General features: G+C 43.1%; 1 protein-coding gene across 5 annotated transcripts in view; it reads left to right on the top strand.

Annotated features, from left to right (window-relative positions):
- GNG12 (G protein subunit gamma 12) overlaps positions 1 to 9,606 on the top strand; it is a 123,630-nt gene extending 114,024 nt beyond the window's left edge. For all 5 annotated transcript variants that reach the window (XM_057554312.1, XM_057554306.1, XM_057554296.1 and 2 more), the window contains 2 exons: positions 3,337 to 3,454; positions 5,598 to 9,606. In XM_057554312.1, the coding sequence (XP_057410295.1) occupies positions 3,362 to 3,454; positions 5,598 to 5,723 (219 nt within the window). In that variant the 5' untranslated portion in view covers positions 3,337 to 3,361 and the 3' untranslated portion in view covers positions 5,724 to 9,606. The remainder of the gene's footprint in view (positions 1 to 3,336; positions 3,455 to 5,597) is intronic.
- The last annotated feature ends 4,040 nt before the right edge of the window (positions 9,607 to 13,646 follow it).

The following is a 13,646-nucleotide window of genomic DNA, read 5'->3' as shown; positions in this document are numbered from 1 at the left end:
CATTGTAGACTGTTCAGTGATGTCCAGAGTATTTGCGAATCAAATTAATTGGAATTGCATCCTTTCCTTGATACAATAGGAAGTGTGGCTTCTGGGGTGGAGAGGCTTAAAAGCTAGTTCAAGGCTGTGAGCTGGATTAACTTGGAGCAAGTTTTTCTAATTTTGGTTGCCTCATCTATAAAACGAGGATGAAAAAGTAATATACCTTTCAGGCTGAGAGTGAGGCTTCACAGGTGAATGCAGATGACAGTATGTGTGCGCTCTAAGGTTCTATACATCGGGTGCTGTTTGTCTTGGAAGCTATTTTTGGAGTAAGAATAAAGCAAGTTTTTTATCCAAGTAGTAGCACAGACAAACAGCCAGACACCCGTGCATTGAGGGAAGACCAAAGACACCCTCTGAGGGTGCAGAGATGCTCAGAGATGTTTGTGTCCCAGCCTCTCGGTCTGGTTCTGCCCCAGCCCAGCCGTTGAGGCAATGCAGAGCAGCTGCAAGTGGGGAGGACGTCCTCAGCGAGACCTCCTGCTCCTGTAAACACCACCCACCGCTCAGACATCAAGCAGCCGTGACCCTGCTTTCATACACGAGAGGCAGCTCAGCCCACCGAGTTCCTTGCAGAGGCTCCTTAGGTTAAAATGACATAATTTTGATTTGACTTCTCCATTGGAAGCATGTTATCATAAGAAATTATGTTCTTTACCAGTGGCCCAGTGTACAACTTTTTCTAGAGGGATCCCCAGCAGAAGGGAGCAGGAAGCTATCTGAGGGATAGGGAGAGGGCTGTCTGTGAAGGAGCAGGTCAGAACACAGATGTCAGAAGTGGGGAAAGCTGTAAGAACCCCAAGCTGGCAAGCATGAACTGTGAACCACTGGCTGTTTATAATCGTGACTATAATACAGTCAGGAAGTAAGTCGTCCGTGTACCAGATGCAGAGTTTCTCACCAATTTTAGGAGGACCTACCCAAGCATTTTATAACTAAAGCCTAATTGTGGACTATTTGCTTACAGCCATGTGGGTGGGAGGAGCCATGGCTGACCCAGTCCTGATACGTGTGTGAAATGTTCTGCAGTTACAGGAAAACTTGCCCAGGCCTTGGAAACTTTATGCCCTAGAGGTTGAGAAGAAGAGACTGCTTGGCGTTATTTTCCTGCAAAGGGAACATTTAGAAAGTCCTAAGGGTGCAGCCTGGAAACCACAGGCAACTCAGAAAAGGTGTCACGTTCGCACTCTGAAGGCTGGGGGCCAATCCTCAGAACCGGTGCCAGCTGGGAGGGGAGCCCAGTTTAACGTGCTACAGGGAACAAAACGAGGACCAGCGCGCTGTGAATCAGGGCACTTCAAACTGTTCGCAGAAAGGCTGCCTGCTGCCTTAGACCCATTTCAAAGGCTCTGTTAACAGGTGCTTGCTGTGAGCACAGAAGGGCTGGGCCAGACCGCTGGGTGTGTGCAAAGTCACCGGGAGGAGACCCTCAGCCTCTCCTTTGGGTGGGGCAGGATGAGTGCCCCAGGAATCTGAGGAAGAGGCAGCTTGTCGGGAAGTGTGTTGTAACCAGGTCGCCCAAGGCAAGGCCACCGTGCCCTGCCTCACGAAGGCTCCTCCCAGGTTCCTGCACGGCTTGGGCTCCCTTATGCTAGGGAAATCCTTAGTGGGCTGTTTCCAGCCATTCTATTCTGCCCTGACACCAGAGTGCAGCAGGATTGCCTGGGGCCCATGCCCATAGCACCCCCAAACCAGTCGGTCAAAACGCTTGGAGGCCCATTGTCCGGGGGGAGGCAGACAGGTGCACAGGGGATTCCCATTCATTGTGCTGTGTGTGACCCCCAAGGATAAATACAATAGCAGCTGCTGTGTATGGCGTGCCTTGGTCCTATGCTAAACGCTGCATGTGCACCAGTGAATTGAATCCTCAAAAACAGTAGTATCCCTATATTACAAATGAGAAAACATGGGCTCATAGAGGTTAAGTAACTGGAAGAGGTAGGGTCCAAACCAGGAACATGAAGCTTGCTAATTAGGCTGGATTTCAAAGTTCTGCACGCAGTTAAAAGCACAGTTTTATTTGGGCATTTGACCCAAAGCTGCCTCTGACTTCAGAAGGTACAAGCCCTACCCAAGTCCTTGAACTCAGCCATCAGAAGCATTCTGAGTGCGGTAGAACTCCGGTGGACCCCGCAGGAGCTGTGGGTTGCTGTTTTCGGCAGCCTTGTCTAGTGTAAGCCTTTATGGCAGATATGCCTTGTGCACCTGCAGCCCCTCCAGAAGGTTGAGTCAGCCTGCGTTTGCTGCTGGCGCCACGGTGCCCTCAGACTTTGCTGAGCCCTTGCATAGCGCCGGCGAGGCACACCTCCTGTCCACCTGCTCTGACTCATAAAACTGCCGGCGCTGCCAGCTCTGCGAAGGCTTCCAATGCCACCGCGCCAAGGGAGAACTTAGCCATATATGGCAGGGGCACCAGGCAATGCTTTTCCCCAGCCTGCCTTCCCCTTGAACTGTGCCATTGGGCAACTAGACCGGTCGAAGCTCAAGGTCCGGGATGTTTCCTTTGCTTTTCACCGGGAGAGAGAGGCAGAGGGCAGGCCCACAAACATGTGATGGGGGTGTGGGATTAGCCAGTGCCCTGGCCCCCGGGATGAAGCCGGAGAGGTCAAAGGGGTGGGGCAAGGGGGGAGGTGCTGATGTAGTTCCATTAAATATTTCAGGCTTGAGGCTGTATCCCATGTGACTTTTGCTGTGGATCTGTCATTGAGAGTCTTTCAGCTGAAAGGTTCCCACTTTTTCCTGAATAAAGGCTTCCTTATCTGCCTAACATTCTCCAAACGACTGCAAATCTTGATAGCACCTAAAAATGCACCCTTTGTGCAGACTTCTCCAGAAGCACTCTCTTCTGCCCTTTTCTGTTGCCAGGATTTGTATCAGTGTAATAGTTGGGTAAGAGAGCCAAAACGAAATGAAATCAAACCTCCTATTAACGTACAGGGCAGTAATGTTAACCTGCACGTGGAACATGGCCCACGTTGGCCGGAGGCCTGGTAACTACCACAGATGTTTGTGTTTGTTTCCCCTTAGAAAATGCTACTTTATGCTGTATATGGGGCGCAGGGATTAAACTACTGGTACTGGGTTTCTGAAGACGAAAGATTCATGAAGGTGCTCAAAAGGATTACAAGCTTAGAAACTGAGGCCGCCCCTCTCATTGCTGAGGGGCTTTGTGGTAGCAGCCTCCAAGAGGCTGTGGTGACCGGAAGTGCATCCTTTTCCCCCTCAAAGCATTATGAATGTCTAAGCAACTTAAAGATGACTGTTCTTCACTTTTGAAAAAAAAGTTCTCTTCAGATTTCAGGTGAAACCGTAACTGAAGATGTCGAGCAAGACGTCCAGCACCAACAACATCGCCCAGGCGAGAAGGACTGTGCAGCAGTTGAGGATGGAAGCCTCCATCGAAAGAATAAAGGTAAGAGCCTTGAGTGGGTCAGACGTGTGTTCTGACCGGCTCCCTCTGCCCTCCCAAGGCTGGGCCACATTTCTGAGAAGGTGGAGGCCACGTAATTGGACCAGGTGCCAGGATTTTCCCCGAGCCAGCTGAGAGTCTCCGAATCTTCACTCTCATTTCAACATAGCACCGGCGAGCCAGAGTGTCTGAGTGAGGCTGTCTGTGTGGACAGAAAACCTAAAGCCCGTGACAGGATTTCCTGGGGACCTGCCTTCCCTGAGCGCACATGGTCGAGCCCTCTGTCACTGTGTTCTCCCTCGGGACAGGGCTTCCAGGTGGACTTTATAAACACCTTCGTCCTCCCTCTGGAATGTATGAAGTGTTCTAGCGTTATCGGTGCAGCCAAGGTGGCCTCGTATAACAAGTCAACAACCAGGTGTCCTTTTTAGGAGAAGGTGGGTTTTTCAGTGTGTGCGGACTTTGACGACCACAGTCTGCAACCCAGGGTAAGTATCACCAGCCTTAGTTGAGATCTGGAGGAAACCAGAAGGCATTTGTTGGGTCACCTGACTTTGAAGTCTTTTTTCCCCCAGACCCCTGGAGAGGGCTAGGCGGTGAGTGCCTTGGAATGTTGTGAGTAATGGCCGTTTCCTAGATACTGAAGCAGTCACCTGATAAATTCCTCTGGGCCTAGAGATAGTCACCTGTCTTCAAAACAGGAGGCTGCCTGTGCCCCTGGCCTGAGGACACTGATCTGATTATCCTAACGGGTCTCCCACCCAGACTGACTTCTGAACAGGGTGTGGTATTTCCATTTTTAACTCATGCCACAGTAAGGTACTGCATCTTCCCATGCTGGCTTTGTCCCTCTTTTTATTCCCCCAAGCCCAATCTTTAACAGTAAATCTTGAAGCTCTACTAGAATTTGGCTCTAGTCTGAGTTTTGGCTCCGAGCCCATAATTCGGTTCTTTAACTCTGTTCTGCATTCTAATCGATTTGTTATTGGATAGAAACTAAGATACAACCTTCCTTTGAATCACAGACACTTTTCTTTTTCCCCCTCCCCCACCAACTTTTTATTTTGAGAAATTTCAAACCTGTGGAAGAGTCATAACAACAAACACCCATATACTATTTACCAAGATTCACCAATTATTAGCATTTTACCGCACTTGTTTTCTCTCTGTCTCTACACACACACATACAAAACTGACATAATTTTTTCTTTAAATTTGTTGAAAGTTATTTGCAAACATTGTGACGCTTCACCCCCTAATACTTCACCATCTGTCACCTAAGTAAGTATAAGGGCATTCTTCTACGTAACCACAGTACAACGATTAATTCAGGATCAGCTGCTAATAGTATCTCACACGTAGTCCAGTTTCGACGATTCCAGGCCACTCACTTCTCAGAATGGCCCTCACTTTAGATGGGATTGTTTGCTGACGATCAAATTCAGGCTAAAAGTTTGGGCAGAAATACTAGCTGGCTGGTGGCGAGTCTTCTGCCCTCACTCCAAGAGACATCTGATGTCAGTTTGATCACTTGGTTAAGGAAGGCCTTATCTGCCAGATTTCTCCATTTAGAAGTACGTTTTCGCTCTTTAAGTAACAATCTGGGAGTGATACTTTGGTTATCCTATTCTCCAACAGTCTTCCACCCAGTGGGTTAGCATTCAAATACCTTTCAGGTTTGTAAATTTTTTTTTTTATTTTTTTTATTGAAGCATAGTTGATTTACAATTTTGTGCCAATCTCTGCTCTACAGCAAAGTGACTCAGTGATACACATATAGACGTTCTTTTCTTATATATTCTTTTCCATTATGGTTTATCACAGGATACTGAATACAGTCCCCTGTGCTATACAGTAGGACCTTGTCGTTTATCCAGCCTATATAGAGTAGTTTACATCTACCAACCCCAAACTCTCAGTCCATCCCTCTCCCTCCCCCGCTCCCCCTTGACAACCACAAGTCTGTTCCCTATGTCTATGAGTCTGTTTGTTTTGTAGATATGTTCATTTGTGTCATATTTTAGATTCCACATATAAGTGATATCATATGGTATGTGTCTGTCTGACTTACTTCACTTAGTGTGATCATCTCTCGTTGTATCCTGTAAATATTTCCTTTGTTTGCTTTGGTCTGTCTACACACCAGGTTTCAAAGGCATCAGCGGACCTCATGTCCTACTGCGAGGAACATGCGAGGAATGACCCTCTGCTGATGGGGATACCAACTTCAGAAAACCCTTTCAAGGATAAAAAGACCTGCATCATCTTATAGAGGAGTAGTGAAGTGGTTCCTCCCCTCTTCTCAACAAAGCAAACGATGAGCAGCTCCTTGAAAAGATTTACCTTCGGCTTATTCGGTAACCACTGCTAATAACTAAAATGCTCTTAACTTGGAATCATGGACTCGGAAGTCTTTGTTTTCCAAGTTGTCCTTTCTCTAAAATGCCCTTTAGTGAATTAATACAGAATAACAATCTTGTTTTCCATTTGTTAACTCTGGTGTCATATTGGGTTACTGCTGAAGGAAAGTTGGTCTGGCCTTTTAAAAAAACAAATATGTGAATGATCCAGTTAAGACCTAAATTACCTAAGGACTCGTCTCGATTAAAATGCCAAGAATAACTTGTCCTACAGCCTTTCTATCATAGTATGTTCTTAATAGGGTTATGCCAATCTGTACAGTATATGTGGGTGAGGAGTGTTTTGTGTATATATATGTGTGTTTGTATATACACATCTCAAAGCTTATTTCCCTATTAAAATCTCTCTCTCTCCAGACCATCAGTTCAACTCCAGAAGAAGTTATACCTTTATCTTGAGCTGTGTGGGGGTAGAATTAAATTCTTTTCTTATAGTTATTGTACAAAAAGTAAAGAACACCCTAAAGACTGCATTCATTGTAATTGAGTAATGAAGTCATCTCTCTCCTCTTGAAATCTTGCTGACCTCTCAGGCTACAGTAAACTGTGCCAATTAAAATTTAAAAACTGAACGAAAAGCCCTTTTATGATATGAGTATTAATTCACCAAGGGCTTTCGGGCTTCAGTGATCCTGCATCTAGAAAAGGGGAGGAGGCCCTTGGGGAGTACCCTGGGCAGCTGTGCCCCGGGGCTCACGTTCTCTGGAGCAGGGGTAGACAGACAGACACCTCTGAAATTTCCACTCTAATGCTGGGAGCGAGACAAAGCATCCGTGAGCCCAGCCAAGAGAGGAGCGGAATGCGTGAAAAACAGCTGCTCTCCTTGGCCCAACTTTGTGATTTAGCTCACTTTCTCTGCCTCCCCTCCATCTTTCCTCTGCCGCCAGAACATGTCCTCAGAGGTCATGTTCACCTCCCAGCCCCAAGTGGGCAGATCATGATGGGGAAGAAACATACATACAAAAAGAACGTAAAGGTATCAGACACTTACTTACTTAAGCTCTTTTCAAATAGCTGCAGCGTCAGCGTCATCCCTAGCTTGTCCTCACACCATCTGAGAGAGGCTGGGATTCGGTGGTTCGCTACCTGGGCCCACGGTTCCAGCCGCTGGGTGGTGTTGGGCTCCTTGATTTCCCTCTGGGCGTGATGGCGCTGCCACACATCCTCAGAATTTCCAGTGGGGATGCCAAAAGAAGGCATCTCCTGTGGCCAGAGGGTATGTTAACTTTATCAAAGAGGAAGAGAGGGTCTTTTTAAAGGCTTGCTTATGGGCCCAAACCATACACTAGACCTTTGATATTTTAATTCAGCTTCAGTTCATTAAAACTAACTACTACTGAACGATTTAAAATATTCTCAGAAAGGATTCCTCCCCAAGAAGGAATTATTTACAACGGTTTTCCCTAGTTCTGTACAGCCTCGCCCTGCAGTGCAAGCCCCTTTTAAAAATCTAATGTCTGAACTTTGAGTGTTATGCTAATTGTGGGTGAAGAAATGCAGTACTGTTTCCAAACTGCTCAAATATCTTCCGTATTTCCCCAAGTCACCTGCCTGTTCAGCATTGTGAACGGCCCTCACTCTTCCAGGACCATGTGGAAATCACGCCACCGCTATTACCCTCTTGTCATCTACCCTTAGTTCTGCAAAACGCCCAGTTTCCAAGTAAATTATAGGCACCTGTTGGAGAGAGAACGGTTTTTCCTTTCAAAAGGTGATATTTGAAATGTACATTAATAAGACAACTTTACATTTACAGCTTCACTTAATGAGACATTCTTTTTTTTAATAAGTATATTTTTCTACTGATAGTTTCAGAACACTAATCTTATTTTCACTCTGATTTTTACCATGTTTCTTTAAATATTTATAATGTAGCTTGTTACAAAATATTTTCATGAAATTACTTTTATTATACTGCTATGTACACATTTTTGGTAGCAAGCATAGTTTATTCTTTAGTACTAAAACATGTTCTTTTACCTAACAGAAAACAAGTATGGTTTGCTATATATTTGCTAACATGCCTGTAGTGGTAAGGAATGGACTTGAGGTCCCAGGAGATTTCATTTTTATTTTTGCTGGCCAGATATCATAAAGGCTACAAGTATGAAAATCATGTAACTTCCTAACCAGGTGTAGGGTATGTTTAAGAAAAGTGATACCAAATCCTTTGATGCTGGACCCAAGGGGGAGAAAAATTGTAGCTAAATGTTGATTTACTTATAACTAGACATCTGTGTGAGAAAAATATAATATATGTATACATATATATAATATGCAGAAGTCACTTTTATTTATCAGGCTTTATTCTACTTGTAAAGCCACAGTTTAACTATTCGGCAGCAACTGGTTTTTGATGATGACAGACAAATGCCCAGTGTGTGTTACTTTTTCCAACTACCACTATAATGACACACCTAATCACTTATGTGCATGCAACTTCTTGCCTTCATATCTATGAAGCTATTTAAATATGTTCACTATACTTTGTCTTTAGTGCTGCTTCTGTTAACAGTGATCTCTTTTTCCATTCTTATATCTTCATTAGTGCATCATAAATCTGTCCAATTGAGGCCTCGGGACCATGGCAAGATACGCTAGACAGAATTTCATGACCCCAAAGTATTTTACAGAAACACTTTTTTTTTAAATAGAGAAACATTTTCTATACCAGGTGGTTCACAAGCTATAGGTTTTTTTCTAAATAAGAATCAGGTTTTTACATTTCTTTACCTTACTATTAAAATGAAAAGTGCCATACTTACCCTTTAAAGGAAAGACCTGATTTGCTTTCTATTGGGACTACTTTTGTGCTTTACTAATCTTTCAACTATCAGAAAAAAAAATTATACCAACAATTTAGTAATTTTGAGGCGTAAGTTAGTTTAGGTAGTGCAGGATGTGCCAAACTTTCCCTTCAGGTTCCTTCTTCTCAGTCAGTTTGCACCTGAGAGTGTCATCTGAGTGATAACTCCGCATTTTAACAGCTATGTAGTCCCAAGAAGTAAATCACAGTACATGTCAGTCCTTTCTCAATAAACGTAATACCAGAGTGTGTTAGGACTTGTATTGACTTTTTATGGTAGATCTGTTTTAATAGGAAGAAAATACATTGAATCAAGTAGAATTATCTGTATGTTAAATTAACACTTACCTAGAGCTGGGTGGCCTGGATCGTTCGTTGTCTAGCCAATCCTGTGTCCCTGTGTTGTGTGACTTTGAACAAGGCACTCCATCTCTCTGGGCCTCCATTTCACCATCTGTAAAATGGGCCTTGAAGTAGATGATGGCTGAGATCCCCCTGTTCCATCCAGCAGCCTACTACCCCTCTACTGGTCCTGCCAACATGTTGGTGCTATATGCTGCTTCAAATATAGAACTGGTTTGTCTATTGTGTGTGCTCATTTAATAGCTTATGAAAGGCCTTTTTGTTATATGGCTTTTTTTTTCTAGTTTTATGGACTTGATTACTGTAATAATGTCTTGTTTATAGCCATGTAACTATAAACATACATTCTCTTGATGTCTCAGTAAATTTGCATTTGATATATAGTTGATGGGATTGTTGTTTTATAACATCCTTTGACTACTCATCTGTCCAGCATCTTATTAACCTAAACATTGTGATCATTGTTTGGAAATTCTGTTCTGCGGAAAGAATAAAAGCATTTACTTCATAGCTAACGTGTTCACAGATTTGAAAGAAGTTTCATTAAAGCACCGTTGCTCTCTTTACTGGATCAGTGCCTTATTGAATCTTCCTACTGTATTTTGCTCAATAAATTAACAGAAGACCAATTCTCTTCCCCTTTTCCTGCATTCATTCAGTTAACATTTTCTGAGCACCTGCTGAGAGCCAGGTATGGAACTCAGGCTCTGATTACACTCAAATGAATAAGGCTCACACCAGCCCGTGAGAAGCTCACAGTCTAGGGCAAGGAAGGGTGGGAATAACCAATATATAAACTAATAATTACAGTACCGTGTGCAAAGTGCCTGGGCTCAGGTGAACACACAGTGCCGTGAGAGCCCAGAGGAAGGAGGGCTACCTCCATATCAGCAAAGTCTGAGAAGGCTTCCAAGGGAGGTGGTGTTTGAACTAGGTCTTGAGAGACGAAGAAACCCCGTATGCATTGGAATGAAGTCTTGGGAGGGAATGACAGGAGGAGGCGAAAAGTGAGCTCAAAGCTAGTGTGCAGAGCGTCTCCCATACCACTTACTCTGCAAGCAACAGGAAGGCAGTGGAAGTTGTTAAGGAGGAGTGACGTAGTGATTCACTATGTGTGGAAGGCTCTTTCCCATCCTGAGACCCGGCTGTGACCATAGAAACAGACAACAAATGGAAAGGTCATCAGACTTGAAGACTCATATTCAGTGTTTGCTGAAGGTACCCTGCCTCCTGCCCAGTCTCTTCTTCCAGAGCTGGGATTCCCACAGAGATGAAGGGAGGGACAACGTCATCCAGAAAGCCGGGGAGAAGGCAGCCAACAAGGTTATGGGCTGGGCAAGCTAAAGAGATGGCCCCTGCTTCCGAGAACCAGCACTCACACACTACAAAGGGTAGGGGCAAAAGATAGATCGCCACTCAGCCCTTCCTAGGAAAGGACTGAAGAATTTAGACACGTTGGTCATGAAAAATAGGCAGCAACTGACCAGCTCTTTCATTGGCTCAGACCAAATTACCAGAAGTTCCTGTGACTTTCAATGGAAGACGATTGTATTGGGGGTGGTAGATGGGACTTGGGTAGGAATAAGGGGTTGGAGGACAATGAAGCTGAAATGGGTAGACTAAGTAAGTAAACGTGGCAGATGAAATGGTATGCAACCTTAATGGTATGACCAAAGAACTCAAGCCTGCTGGTAACGTGGGAGCTAAATGTGGAGATGCAGGTCCAGCTCTCCTGGACATGCGCTGTGACCAGCTTCTCATTGGCAAGGGTCTGTTACACATATACATATGGACATTTCACCATAAGCCTTCTTACTTGGGGCTAAGTAGACAGTCTTTTGAGTCCCTATGTCTAGATTTACAGACTTTGGGCTCACGGCTCTGACTGTGTAGAACCTGTCCTGCCGTCAGCTCTAAGCCATCTTTGCACAACCTGGCATGACTATTGCCTTTAGCTTGCTTTCAGAGCATGGCCCTGCTTGCTACTCTACCCCTTTGCCACTGTGAGCAGCAAATAACCTTTCCCTTCAGATGCTTCCCCAATTGCTGTTTCCTTATCTGAGTCAATCACATCTATTAAAGGCCATTTAGCTATAGGCCAGTCCTGGGCAAACATATACAGTTGGTCTCAGGAACCCTCACCTCAACTATTAATTTTTTAAGAAACCAATATTTTCTCTGCACTGGAAGAAAATGCAATCCAAATAAATGTATCCTGAAATGCTATATGACAATATATTAGTCTGTAGAAGACAACTGACGCTATAAAATAGAACTATGGAGAGAGCAATGCTTAGCACAAAGGAGCAGAAGTTAATCATAAAGTTTTAGGTGTATTGAGAATTAATTTTACATACAAAGCATTTTTATACCCTATAAATCCTCCTAGGTAATCTATTCAATAATGAAAGCAAGTAATTGGAATGGCCGAGATATATAATGGTAAGGTCTCGAATTTGCACGTTAAATCTGCAGCTGAGACATCTATGTGCAAATTGCTACTCCTGGTCTCTAGATCCAATCATGCCATCTTAACACACACACACACACACACACACACACAGAGCTTAGTGATAGAAGAGAGAGCTCCAGCCACAAAAAGACCTGAAATCTGGTCCTGACATAGGACATTAACCGTGTGACATCACAAAGACCCTGTGGATCTGTAAGTTGATATGCTGGGGGCAGGGGAAAAGCAGTCACTCACTGAGCAAGTTGTGATATACAGTTTCCTTCTAAAACAGATTTAAATAAAAAGTAAGCCAATTTATATTTTCAAAAATGTGGGTGTATAATAGCACAGCTTGTACTTGGATGTAGCAAAAATGGTAAAGAAGCTTTACCGTATATCTGAAGACAAGCATCCCTTTGGAGAACTGCATGCCAAGAATCATCCATGTGCAGCAGATCCTTCCTACTTTTAACCTTGAGACATTTTCCCATGGCCAACGCATTAGAATTGCTTTATTGTAGATAAACCGTTGTAGATCTGACATCAGTGAAGTACATTTAAATATAGCTCATACATCTGTTGATATTTACAGACATCTGTGTGACGCCCTGGGGAAAGGAGGGACCAAACACTGACACTGGGCTGGACACTCCACATGTATCCTCCCATTTAAGCCTCACAACAACTCTTGAAAGGAAAGTAGACTTTATTTAACTATGCTACAGTTGAGGAACTGAGGCTCAGAGAAGTCAAGCAACTTATGCAGGATCCAACAACTAAGAAGTACAGACCCTAATTCCACACACCCGCGTCAGCTAGATTCTACAGCCCATAGTCTGTCTTCATAACTGTAGCATGGTTTGAATGGTGGGGGGAAGGGAGGCAAAATAACTTTGGGAATTTTAAAATTAATCAAGTGAGAAATAAAACTACCATGCGACCCAGCAATTCCATTCCTGAGTATATATCTGAAAAGAACAAAAATACTAATTTGAAAAGATACACACACCCCAATGTTCATAGCAGCGTTATTTACAATAGCCAAGATATGGAATTAACCTTAGTGTCCATCAACAGACAAATGGATAAAGAAGATGTGGTATATAAATATAGTCAATGGAATACTACTCAACCATAAAAAAGAATGAAATTTTGCCATTTGCAATAACATGGATGGGATTTGGAGGGTATTATGCTAAGTGCATTTAGACAGAGAAAAACAAATACTGTATGATATCACTTATATGAGGGGTCAAACTAGTGAATATAACAAAAATGAAACAGACTCACAGATATAGAGAACAAACTAGTGATGGAGGGGGAGGGGCAATATAGGAGTAGGGGATTAAGAGGTACAAACTACTATGTATAAAATAATTAAGCTACAAGGATATATTGTACAGCACAGAGAATATAGCCATATTTTATAACAACTATAAATGGAATATAACATTTAAAATTAATAGAATCACTATGTGGTACACCTGAAACATAATATTGCATGTGAACTCAATAACAAAAAAATTTTTTTTAATTTAAATAAACTTAAGTAAAGTGAGCAAATTAGTTCCTTAGTAATCAAGAGCGTAATGTCCTGGACCTTAAATAAAAATAAACAATACTAGACTCCAGGCACTTACTATGGGCAGGTACTATTCCCAGCATTTTGCATCCCTTAATTCATTTAATTCTCACAGCAAACCCATGAGGTCACTACTAGTATTATCCCTACTTTACATATGAGAAAATGGAATTCCGCAGAGATCCAAAAGTGCATTTGATATGCTTTTTTAAAAAACTGCATTTTTTCATGAGTTGTCAGTATGAAGTAAGAGAAAAAACATGTCTTAGACTCAGGAAATATGGGTTCTAGTTGGACTGCCACTAATTTGCTGTGCAACCTTAAGACTTTTATGACTCCTGTTCCTGTTTCCAGAAAAAAAAAGGAGTTTTTTAAAGAAGGATTTAGGCTAGGTAATTGTTAACATTTCTTCTAGCTTTAAATCTTATACAAATTTGGGGGAGGAGAGCAATTCACTTTGGGTCACTTTTTTGCCATCTTCACCCCCAGTCATTTTACATTTTCCTCCTTGAATTGAAAATCAGGAGGAAAAGAACCAAAGTTTAGAGTATGGGGTCAGAGAAGGGTATGTG

This window comes from Balaenoptera acutorostrata, chromosome 1 (assembly GCF_949987535.1).
Source record: "Balaenoptera acutorostrata chromosome 1, mBalAcu1.1, whole genome shotgun sequence".
Taxonomy (NCBI): domain Eukaryota; kingdom Metazoa; phylum Chordata; class Mammalia; order Artiodactyla; family Balaenopteridae; genus Balaenoptera; species Balaenoptera acutorostrata.
The sequence above is the reverse complement of the archived record's forward strand: the minus strand, read 5'-3'. Positions and strand labels throughout refer to the sequence as shown.